General features: G+C 36.8%; 1 protein-coding gene across 10 annotated transcripts in view; it reads right to left on the reverse strand.

Annotated features, from left to right (window-relative positions):
* Nucleotides 1–5,174: 5,174 nt before the first annotated feature.
* The window catches only part of RAD54B (RAD54 homolog B), an 85,081-nt gene continuing 77,713 nt past the window's right edge, over nt 5,175–12,542 (reverse strand). For 9 of the 10 annotated variants that reach the window (XM_016156066.2, XM_016156071.2, XM_016156099.2 and 6 more), the window contains 4 exons: nt 10,715–10,976; nt 9,148–9,214; nt 8,755–8,955; nt 5,175–5,542 (listed from right to left, as the gene is read on the reverse strand). In XM_016156066.2, the coding sequence (XP_016011552.2) occupies nt 5,325–5,542; nt 8,755–8,955; nt 9,148–9,214; nt 10,715–10,976 (748 nt within the window). In that variant the 3' untranslated portion in view covers nt 5,175–5,324. The remainder of the gene's footprint in view (nt 5,543–8,754; nt 8,956–9,147; nt 9,215–10,714; nt 10,977–12,542) is intronic. The other variant, XM_036232876.1, reaches the window with a different exon arrangement.

Here is a 12,542-nt window from a genome sequence, read left to right on the forward strand (position 1 = left end):
TATCCAATCCCCAAGAAGCTACCAGGGAGCCAGACCCTTGAGTGATAGCTCACCTGTGCCCCAGAATTTGCAACTCTCTAATAAACTTTACTTTCTTTGCTGCAAAACCTGCATGTATCTCTTTGGCTTAGATGTGCAGATGGACCCCCTTTTTGTCCCAAGAACTTTTTGTGCCAGGGACTAGTCAAAGTCCGGTGTTACTGAAGAAAGACCCAGTTGGGATCCCCAGAGTAGAGGCCTCACAGTGTCCCCAGCTTCACTTTTCCTTGCCCTGTAACTTAACAATAGATTGTCCCCAGTGGTTTCATCCAGAGCTTGGAATATCCTGTCATGGAAAGTTGCCCCGAAACTTATGATTAATGCCCTTATGCTTACTGATCACAATCCTTCTGGTCTAGATTCTTTTAAGACTATTCCCATCTTTGTTCCTGGGTTGCTAATGCCACCAGAGGACGATGTTGCCAGAGGAACTGCTCGCGAAGCACAACAGACCACCTCAACCCCAACCGTCATGCAGCCCCTGGAATAATGCCTAGATTTACCCTTAAATACCCTAAGCCAGACTGAGAAGGAAAGGCAGTTTTTGAAGGTGTTAACCTGCTGCCTTCTTAGATCACCCGGTGTCCTGACAATAAAGACTCATTCTAAGTATCCCACCTCCTGTGTTGGTCTATGGGCTGAGTGGCATAGAAAGCACAAGCCCCAGACTTGGCTGTCCTCTAGTTTCATTACTAACATGAATAAGATAAAATCACAACACTTATAGAATGCAGCCTAATGGAAGAGGGAGCCAGGTAAATAATTACAGACAATATGTTAAGTGCCACATAGCAGAGCTATGAACTGGAAGCATAGAAAAAGCAAACAAAACAAAACAAAACGATAAGAGAAATTTTATAAAGTGAGCATTTGCCGCAGAGCAGGTACTTTTTATATACAACCCAGATATAAACTGGGTGCCCTTCAATATTTAGTTTGAACCCCCACAAACCCTGGCGTGCCAAAGTCCAAAGCTTACCTCAATTCCCAAGGAATTACCATCATCTGTGCTTCTCATTCTCTGCACTCCCAAGTCACACTTGCTGCATTTGTCCCATGTCACATGGATTCCCTCAAAAAACTCAGACGCTAGAAATTTTGGCAAGACTTCAGGGTAAGGCAGAGATGAAGGGAGGGAGACTCCCCACACTATTTAGCAAATGGAGAACTATTGGAGAACTAAATGGAGAATTGTTATTCAAATATCGTTCAGTTCCTATCAGTGAGAGTTTCTCTTATCTAACCCAGCCCCAGCCTCCCAGGCATTCTCATTTTTCTCTCTCCTCACCTTTCCCTCTCACACTGCCATTATATTTTCAATTTTTCTCCCTCCATTTCACTTCGACAGCAACCAACACCAAAGGTCTTGAGAGGTTCACTCAAGTTTTTAATAGGGTGCTTTTCCAAATAAATACTAAGAGGAATTCTGATACAAGTTGTCGTTGTCATCATTAAGAAATGTCCAAACCTGGTGGTGACTCCATAGTGTAGTGGTTAGCATATCTGCATTTAAGTGCAGAAGATCATGGGTTCGTACCCCAGGTAGAGCCATAGAATATACCCCAGGTGCACCAGACCCTGGGTGCTACCATGAATAGCGACATCCATAGGTCACAGGTGGAAAAAGGGGGACAGGGAATCAGAGAGGGGGAAAATATATAAAATAAAATATATATTAAAAAAAATGTCCAAACCTGTAAAGAATCTTTATAAGAGGTTATTTTAGACAAACTGACGACATATGCTTGGGAGCAAGATCTCAAATGTTGTGTAGAATAAGTTTAGCGCCAGTCTTTTATCCACTTGAAATTAAGGAGGGATAGTAAGAAAGAGTACATGCAGGTAGAAGAAAACAAGGCAGGGATTGGTTTACAGGACAATCAACAAGATTATGTGCTCTCTTTAGGGTGGCTATTTCAAAGGTGTATTAACCTAGATGCACAGAAACAATGGACAGGGTTTACTTAAAGATAAATCTTTTACTGAAAAATTATAGGCCTGGGGCATGACTACCCATCATGACCTGCCCAGGTAGGAGTTTATGATCAGAACACTGTTACTTTCCATAGGTGCCCCTTTTTGTCCAAAAAGCAGTCAAGATAGTATTTCTCTATCTCACTACCCATACATTTTTTAATTTGTTTCACAACTACCCTTGGACATATCACTGAACAAGTGGGAAAAGTCACTTTGTCTAAGTCAATACTAATCCTCTCGTAGCATGCTAACACATGCAAAGCACTTAGCATGTAGAAAACGGTAATAAGTACTTAATGTTATACATTATTATTTTTATCATTATAATATTTTAGTGGTTTTATCTTTTTTACCTACTTTTACCACCTAGGTAATATCATCCAGTCTCATGACCATCTATATGCTGACAAATCCCAAATTTATCTCCAGCATTGACCAATGCTACTTAACTCGAATGATCAAACTGCTTATTTGACAATCCAAAAGGCCTATCAAACGTGACATAATCAAAACTGAATTTCTGATTTCTCCCCATAAACCTCTCTCAGTCTTCCCATCTCATTAATTGGCAATACATTTCCTCCCTTGGCTCAGGCCAAAAATCTTGGAGCCATTCTTGATTCTTGTTTCTTATACCTTATATATATTCAGTCTATTCACAAATCTTATTGGCTCTGCCTTCAAAACTATCCAAAATCCAACCATTCCTTACTTAGCATTTCTTGGCTGCCACGTGGTCTCAATACCATCACCTTTACACTGAATTATTTCAGAAGCCTCCTAACTCATCACCTCACTTCTACCCAACGTTCCACCAGTCTGTTCTTCTCATGGAGCACTTCAGATCATGTCTTCCTCAGCGTAAATCCCAGTGGTTTCTCATCTCTCAGGACAAAAGCTAAAGCTCTCAAAATGGTCTTCAGTGCTCTGTAACATCTGATCTCCCCTAGCACCATCACCTATTTGAGCTCGTCTCTTACACTCTTCTCAATCTCTCCACAATGGCCTCTGGCTATTTCTCAAACGGGTGAAACATTCCTTTACCTGTATTCAGGCCTTTGCACTTGTGGTTCCTTCTGTCCAGAACATTTTTCCAAGAGAATGTCATGGTTCTCAATCCCCTACTTTTTTCAGGTCTCTGCATAAATCCACCCCATATAAACAGCAATTACCATCTTCACTTTAAGGTCTCCCTTATTTTGCTTATTTTTCTTCATAGCACTTACCATCATGTGCCATATTACTAAGTGTATCAGTCTCTATGCGCTAGCAGAACCATAAGGACAGAGACTTTGCCTGTTATGTTCAGTTATATGCACAACTCTTAGGACAATGTCCAAAATGTACTAAGTACTCGGTAAATATTTATGGAATGCTAAATCTAATCACTTAATCAAAATAAGGAAGGAAAGAGTTTCAGGAAGGAAGTGTTCACCAATAAATAATGTGAACAAAAGCCACGATAAAAGTTGAAAAGGGTTCACTGCATTTGTTAACTAAGGAGTCATTGGGATGGAGGCCAATAGCTCTGGGTCGACAGTGATCACGAAGTGGGAAAGGGAGAACTCTCTTCTGAAAATAAACAGTGGTGACAGTTGCACAATATTGTGAATGTTCAAGTGGTAATTCTTTTTGACAGTTAATTTTCAAATGGGGTATAAAGCAAATCATACTTCCAAAATTTTTTTCATATTATCAGCTCATTCTTTTGAATGATTATTCTCCCAGTATTTACAATTGGATGTCATCAATTATAATTATTTAAATGCTTTTCCTCTGGAATACCCCTATGGATAGTGTCTTAGGTCAGGTCCCCTGGAAGAGACTGAGGCAGATTTGCATGCGGGGAGTTTGTTGAGAAGTGCTCTTAGGAACATCTGTAAGGGAGTGAGGGAAGCAGGAATGGAGAGAAAATGAACAGCAGTAAAGCTGCAACAAAGGTCTCAACTGAGGACCTCTGGAGCTGACATGGTCATTTAGAGTTGCCCTAAATTGAGGTAAGGGGGCTGGGCCTTTCTACCCTGCATCAACAAATCCCCAGATGCCAGCCACCCTGGAAGGGAGTGCGACCTTGGCTGAGGCAGCTTCTGTCAGCTGAGGGCTATTCTTAGGGAGGGACTTGGCTATGTGAGGTCACAGGCAGTTGGGGAAATGAAGGAAGCAGTCTGGGCAGCACACTCCAACATTCACTACGGTTAAGACAGACAATAAAATTGCTAGGCCCCCATCATTGTATTTTTTAAGAATTTTACACTAAATAATATGAGGCAAGACAGATATTGAAAGAAGTTTTACATGTAAAGTCTCATATATAGGGGCCATAAAAGGGTCAAGAAACACCATTTTGCTTATTAGTTGACTACTTCCTCACTTATAAATTTGGTCCCAAGCTTACTGCTCATGAATTCTAGATGTACAACTGCCCAGGTACGGCACTGTAAATCTAAAGAACTCAAAATCGATGATACATAATTGAGTATTTATTCAACACCTAAAACACTATTCAGTCTAAAAGAAATTTTCCTAAATGGAAGCAAAAACTGATTATAGAGGCCTCAACTGGAGAATAAGTAACTCCTTTTTCTTTGTTGACTCCAGTCTTCTAATACTTACTTTGTGCATTAAAACTTTTTAATGTCAAAAATTATTATAGACACCCTTTCACATGAGGGTAGTTGAGCATTTATTTAGTGTACAAACAATGTTTGGTGGACACGGCTTTATTGACTGCATGTCAGTGCCCCATGAGCCTGAGGTCTCAAATGAGAAACAGCACTCTGAAGTGTCCCACCATCCTTCATCTCCTGCCCCAACCTACTGACTATTCATGCTTGTACTGCTCTGCAGCACTGTTACCTCTAAGGTCTTCATCATTTGCAAGTCTAGTCTCTGATTCTCTTTCTCCCTTTAGCTATAGTTTCAACTTATCGGGTTTTCAATTATCTCACACATTTTTATCTGGTACTCCTAATCAGATTAGACTTTCCCAGAATAGAGACTATGGATTTTACCTATCTTATATTCCTTAAGAAAATTCCTTAGGGGGTACTTGATAAAAGTGTGCTAATTATGGAATTATTAATAAACAATTATATGATAGAAGTATGTCTTTAATGTTTCCACATTTAAGTATACAAAAAATTAAACAACTCCAACAGTTTTGACCGTGTATCAAAGATATACTTTGTAACAAAATTTATTAGAATTTAATTATATTTTTTCAAAATTACATTTACTACAGTTTTCAAAATTACATTTACTTATTATTTTTAAAGAGAAGCAAGGGAATGTCATGAAGTAATCTTTCATCATGGAGCAGTAGTTTGATTGGTTATATTCTGAAAAAAGAATGATACATTTTCTCTTATTCTTTTAAGAAAAGGATCTGTAAGATTTAAATGATCTCCAGAAAAATGTTGCCATTGCTTCAGCTGTGACATAGAGAGAGGTTTTAAGGAATTAAACTTCTGGTGATGTGGACCAAGCTGACAATTTCTAGAGACTGGGAATTTTTCCAATGAATCGCCTGAAACAAGTAAAACAATGAGAAAATCCTTAAGCCAATCAATATCTTACTACATACTTTTTTAAATTTTATGATATAATGAGTTCATGCAATTTATTACATTTTGGTTTCTGACTTCAAGGACCTTAAGGTCTAGTGGGAGAGATACACATTAAACAAATAATCATCTGAAGATATATATTACAGGTCCACAATCCCTTGTCTGAAACATTTGGGGCCAAAATATTTGGGGCCAGATATGTTTCCAAATTCAGAAAATAACTGAAACAATCTGAAACAGCACTCTCTATTAATAATCAAGCCTGTTAATATTCTGCATCAAATCATATGAATAGTCCTATAAAATGGATTAAAGGCTATTGATAAATTCACATCAATTTCAGTAAGGTTTTGTCACCAAACAAGTTTGTTGCAAATTTATAAAGATGAAACAAGTTTTGTCCTTTCAAGCTTTCTAGATTTCATAAATGAAGATAAGGGACTGACTGCGAAGCCGTACTACGAACAAAAGTAAAGGTATGAAATTGAGATACAGGGGACATGTAAGATACAGGCATATGAGCATATATAACAAGGTTATCTGACTTGTTTTATTAAGATCTGAAAGATAAGAAGGCCAGAACTAGATGGAGAAGGGAAATAAAACATTCCAAGAGAGGGACTGAAAAGGCTATGAAAGAGAAAGGACATATGGCACAGCTGAGAATGATCAAGTCTAATGCAATTAGAGCCTAGGGGGCAAAGACAAAGAATAATGCAAGAAGAGAAGTTGGGTAATGCAAAGTGAAGTGCACCTACAAGAGCTGGAGTATGAAAAACGCTGTAATCAAATCATGAAAAGAAGAAGCTGATGGTTACTCACTAAATCCATGGCTCTTAGGGTGCTTAGCCATATTTCCTAGCCTCCCTTACATTAGATTCAACCACTGAGTTTGGCCTATGGAATGTGGATAGAAGTGACTTATGTCACTTCTATAAAAATACTCTATACCACATGGTTTTCTCCTTTATCTCTTCTCTCACCTGCTGGCTGACAGGTGCAGGCAACACAGCATGGAACTCTAACACCTAAAGGGATGGTAGAGCCCAAAGTAGAAGAAGCCTGGATCACTAAATCATGTTATAGAAGACTGTTTTACTACTGTGACCTATTACATGAGTGAGAAATACACTTCTGTTGTGGTAAGCCACTGTGCTTTTTGAGTTTCTTGTTACAACACTTATCCTACCCTAACTCACTACTTTAAAGATTTTAGCCTACCCAAAGAGCAATGGAAACTATTGAACATTTTACTTTTTAACCTTTTAATCATGAGAAACTTCAAAAACATATAAAAATTGACAAGATAAAGAATAAATCTACAGGTTTATATTCCCTACCTTGAGTAACTATCAACTAATAGTCAATCTTGTTTTATTTAGACTTCACTTTCTCCACTTCTTTATTATTAAATATATAGCATATATTATTTCATCTGTAAATATTTCAGTCTGCACTTGAAAAAGGTAAAGACTACTCTTCAAAATTTTATCACACCCATAAAAACAATTATTAGCTTGCTTAATATCAAAATTCTGTCAATGTTCAAAATAATTGTGGCTTTAAGAGATGACGCGACTGCTTTGAGAATCTAGAAGACAAGAGAATACTCTTAAAGTACTGATAAAAAAATTTAAAAAAAAACAACCAAACCCTACAAACTAGAATCGCATATACCTAGCAAAGATAGCATTTCAGGGAGGAAAAAATAAATACACTTTGAAAAATCAAAGATTGATAGATAGCTAGCTAGATAGCTAGCTAGATAGCTAGATAGATAGATACAGATATATACTATGCTACTCTTTATTGGGAGAAAAATAGATAAGAATATATATATTCAGAGTTCCTTTCATGTGCATAAAAATATATCTAGAAGGATACACAAAAAACTATACTGGTGGTTTCTTAAGGGGTAGAACGACTAGAAATTAGGAAGATGAAAATATTGTGGGAGGAAGTTTTTACCATGTACCTTGTATATTTTTAAATAATTGAGCCATGTAAATATATTACCAATTTATGAGACAAACAGTAAAATTTTAAATCTGTAAGATAAGAATGATTTGGTAACAGAAAATTTGGTTAATATGGCAGAACTCTAAACTAAGTAATTAAGAAAATATACATGGTTTTCATGCACAAAAGAAACAATTACAAAGTGATCAGACATCAGGCCAAACAGCAAGTATCTATAGTTATCAAAAAATCAATATCATGTAGACCATATTTCAGACTACAGTACAGTAGCCAGAATTCAATAACAAAAACTAAAATACATTTTAAAATATTTTTCAATAATTCATGAGTCAAATAAATCATGATGGGAAATTACAAAATATTTAGAACTGAATACTAAAAAGACTGCTTATCAAAGTATGAGATTAAGCTTGAGGAAAATTCAGTCTTAAATACTCATTTCATAGAGAAGACTGAAAATCATAAAGCTAAGTATTCAATTCAATAAATAATAACATTAAAGTAATTATAAAGAAAAAGAAGATATAAGAACAGAAATTTTTAAAATAGAAAACACAATAGATCAAATATTGATTTATATGAAATATGAATTATTTTGTGTCAGTCTCATACAGTCTATTACACCTACTGAATATAACTTATTATATTCAGTAGGTGTAATAAACTACTAAACATTGCTCATTCAAGTCTTACTTGTGATCCAATTTTTATTTGAATGGTGTTAATTCTAGAGGATTAATGTTTTTAGCTTCACTTAAGCAGCACTAGCAATTCATCAAGTACTGAGAAGTATGATGGCCCATGCTAACTGCTCTAGGATGTATGAAAGCTTATGATTAAGTTCTCCATGAAATAAACAAAGAGTAGGATTATTCTGTCAAGTGTATGTCTTTTGTGAGAAAGAAATAAAAGATTAAAATCATTTTTCTAATTCTGAATCCATAATACTAGGATTTGAAAGACTTTTCCTAAATAAGTTAAATTTTTCACAACTGGTTCACTAAACTGAGAGAACCAATAAGGTTCTAATTAATATGTTCTCAAATACCCATCGGGCAGTTGCCCTATGAACTGAGGGAAAAAAAAATTAACACATGTAAATGCTCAATATTTTAGTTATTCTGTATTTAAATATCTTCAACTGCTGAAGACAAATTAACTTTACCATCGTAACAACTAAAATATAACAAACCTGTATGATCTTGTTCTCCTGTACAATCACAGTTAAGTAGGTCGTGAGTAATGCAATGTGAACTTTCATGTAATGTGAACAAATTTTTAAGTTCCTCTACTGAAAACTGCATATGTTCAGATGTCCTGGTGAGGTCTACAACTGCCCCAGAAAGACCTTGCTTACTGATCTGCCTTTGATAGATCTTTTCTTCTATTGTACCTGAAAAGAAAACATTCATTAGATTTCATTTCAAACTTTACGTCTGCAATTTTTGTAGGGTAAAACATGCTGAGCATACTAGTTAAGAAAAGAACAATATTCCTGATATTGAAGCACAGATTAACAAAAAAAAAAAAAAGTTTTTTTAATTATTCAAAGGAAATACATTTTTTCACACTAAAGGGTTATTACCTGTAGTTAGGAGTCTGTAAATATGTACAGGATGTTTCTGACCATCTCTCCACACTCTAGACATTGCCTTAGAAAATAAATGAGAATTCTGAGAGTATGGTAGAAAATAATAGCCCTTTCCCCATAAGCAATTTACAGTAATACATTTAAGAATGTATTATAGCTTCAGAAAACAAAGCCCAGGTATACCCAAGCATTCTCTACTTCATATCTTTTTCCTAGAACAAGGAAAGGATGAACACTCACTGCAGTGCTGTAAAATAACTGCAGGGATGACAGTAACAGTGGGAGGGTATAACTAGATCAAAGAATGGGACATTGAGTCTGGACAGCAAGAATGCAGAGAACCAAGAACAGCATGGGCATGGATGATGGTTTATGCCTAGACCAAGCAGCTTACGACTAACCCCTAAGGAATCCCTAGGATACCTGTAATCAGTTCAGGCTCTAGATAGATCCCTGTGGTTTCAGGAATTATCAATGATATTTTACAGTAAAGGGCAGACGTTCAAACCCTGCACATTCCAGAGAAAAATCTGGCTTTCAGCCAGCTCCTGGGAGATATTCTCTAAACCCATGGAATATCCTGCTTGATAGAAGCGTTGTTTACCTGGGACCTTGAGCCACACTGGACAGTTTATGGAAGCAATATGACTTAGGCGAGGCCTTGGGCCATGTAGAGTCAGCTTGACCTCAAGAGGGGTTGGAGACTGAGTGACTAAGGTCAGGCACTGAGTACTCCATGCCTTCATGATCGACCTCCAACAAAAACTCTGGATGCCAAGATGCGAGTCAACTTCTCTGGCTGCCAATGTTCCATATATGTTGTCACTTATGAATGCTAGGAAAATTAAATGTTGTCCATATAACTCCAGTGGGAGAAAACTGGAAGCTTGTGCCTGGTCTCTTCTGGACTCTGTTCTATGTGTCTTTTACCTTTACTGATTTTAATTTGTATCCTTTCACTGTAATAAACCATAACCATAAATACAGCTGCTTCTCTAAGTTCTGTGAGTCCTTCCAGTGAATCATTAAATCTAAGGGTTATCTTAGGGTCCTCTTACACAGATACCAACTGAGGTGCAAATCTATAGGTAGAAATCTCAAAATACTTGCAGATGGACTATATTTTAAAGAAAATCAACGGCTTCTTCTGAAATACTTTTATAAACTAGCTAATTTTATATCTTTACTGCACCCTGCACGAACACTGATCACAGGATCTATACTTTATTGTCTTCCCCTGATGGTCATAAGCATCACGAAGCTGTGCAGTGAATTATAGCCTAAAGACATACAGGTTAGGTCTGAATCCCAGCTCCGCCTCTTATAAGCTATGTGACCTAAAATAAGCTTCTATATCTTCATCTGCAAAATGGAATCATATACACACTTGCAGGATTGTTGTGAAGACTGAATAGATGGAAAGCACTTAGCAGAGTGCCTGATACAAAATATGAGCTCAATATGAAGCAGTTATCAAACATCATCAACATCTTTATATTGCCAGCAGGTATTATATCCCCAGTAGGCGTTTCATGTTTATTTAATGCATAAATAGTCCTACCTGGATATCAGTGGCTGGATTCCAATCAATGTCATAGAGAATTAAGTGAGATCCTCCAATAAGGTTAAGTCCCACACCACCAGCTTTTGAACTTAACAAAAAAATAAAATCAGAAGAGTATTTGCTATTGAAGACATCAACAATTTGCTGCCTTTGAGAGATTGGTGTTTGTCCATCAAGTCTTGTATAAGTATATCCATGACGCTTGCATACTTCTTGTAAAATATTCAAGGTCTGTGTGTAGTTAGATACCAACACTACCCTGTCAACCAAAAAGATTCTTTATATCAACAATTTATATGTAATACTAGATTTTTTTAAATGAAAGAAAATGCCAAATAATATTATCACTGATACTTATAAAACATGCAACAATGTATACATTAAAACACAGGTTCTCCTTTAAATTCAATTTTAAAGCTTTAGGATAGTGAAGTAAATACCCTTCTGCCTTCTTCTCCTCTCTGAAGTCACCCTAAAAACAGGAGAATGAGAAAAAGAAATGCAAACTCTATCTCTGATAAAACAAGGAGACATTTATATATGAAAACAGAGAATAATGGAATAGTGACTTGCATATGAGTACTGAGAAGGTGAAACCTAAGTGTCCAAAGAGGGAGATTCCAATAAGAAACAAGTGCAAGTTCATTCACACTATAGAATCTTCTTAAGGTACCTCAGAAGGAAGGAGACTGGTACTCTTATAAGAGCACTAGTAGGTAGAACCTACGCCCTACCCTAAGTAACCCGTTGACTTTTCTGGAGCTTGTCTGGAGAAAGTAAACCAAAGAAAATTAGACCAGAAGACTTTAGGCAAAAGGGATACAATGACTAATTAAAAGGAAAGCCTGCATACTGGGTAAGATCCTAGTCCCCTTTTCCTGCCAACTCTCAGTACACCAGCAGTCAGGCATCTCTCTCACATCCCACCCCAGGGAAGTTATTATTGAAAGATTAATCTCTGGGATGACTTAAGTGACCCCAGAGAGAAGATCCACAGATAGACAGTTCCTAAATAAAAATGTCAACTTGCTGCCTGATTACCCAATGAGGGTGACCAGTTAACAAGCCCTGAACATTCAATTAATGTTTTACTGCCTCGCTCTTAAATATGAATGGACACCAAGGATCACCAGCTATTTGAGGTGAGCCTTCAACATGAAAAATAGAAACAAAAACAAAAAAATAATTTAAAAAAACTCAATATAAAACAGCAATGGAGAAAACAGAAGAAACTTTAGGAAAACAATTAATATCCTCAAATAAGAGATAGTGTTCACAAGAAGGAGAGGCATCAACAACAACAAAAAAATCAAGAATAAGAAAAATATCTTAGAAATTTGAAATAATAGCCAAAATAAAATCTTAATTGGAGAGCTGGAAGATAATAACAAGACAGTCTGTTTGGAAATAGATGAAAAAGGAAAGTAATGACCAATAGGAGAGAAAAATAAAAAGAATTAAAGAATCAACCCATGAGGCTCAATATCTGACATAAATTCCCAAAAAGAAAGGAGGTGGGGAGGAGGGAGAGGGGAAGGAAGAGAAGGGGGGGGGCAAGGAAAGAAGTAAAGAAGGAAGGAAGGAAAGCAGGGAGGGAGGGAGGAAGGTCGGAAGGGAGGGAGGGAGGGAGGGAAAGGGAAGGTGAAAGAGAAAGACAAAGAGAAAGGGAAAGGGAAGGAAAAAGAAAGAAGGAAGAAAGGAAGAAAATGTTTAGAGAAAAAGATATAGAGGAAGGGGAGGGGAGAGAGAAGGATTTCCCAGACTTGAGGGTCTTCAGATTAAAAGGACCTACTAAAAAGTTCCCAGCTTAATAAATGAAAAAATG

The sequence above is a fragment of the Rousettus aegyptiacus genome, unplaced genomic scaffold (genome assembly GCF_014176215.1).
Source record: "Rousettus aegyptiacus isolate mRouAeg1 unplaced genomic scaffold, mRouAeg1.p scaffold_m13_p_15, whole genome shotgun sequence".
NCBI lineage: Eukaryota > Metazoa > Chordata > Mammalia > Chiroptera > Pteropodidae > Rousettus > Rousettus aegyptiacus.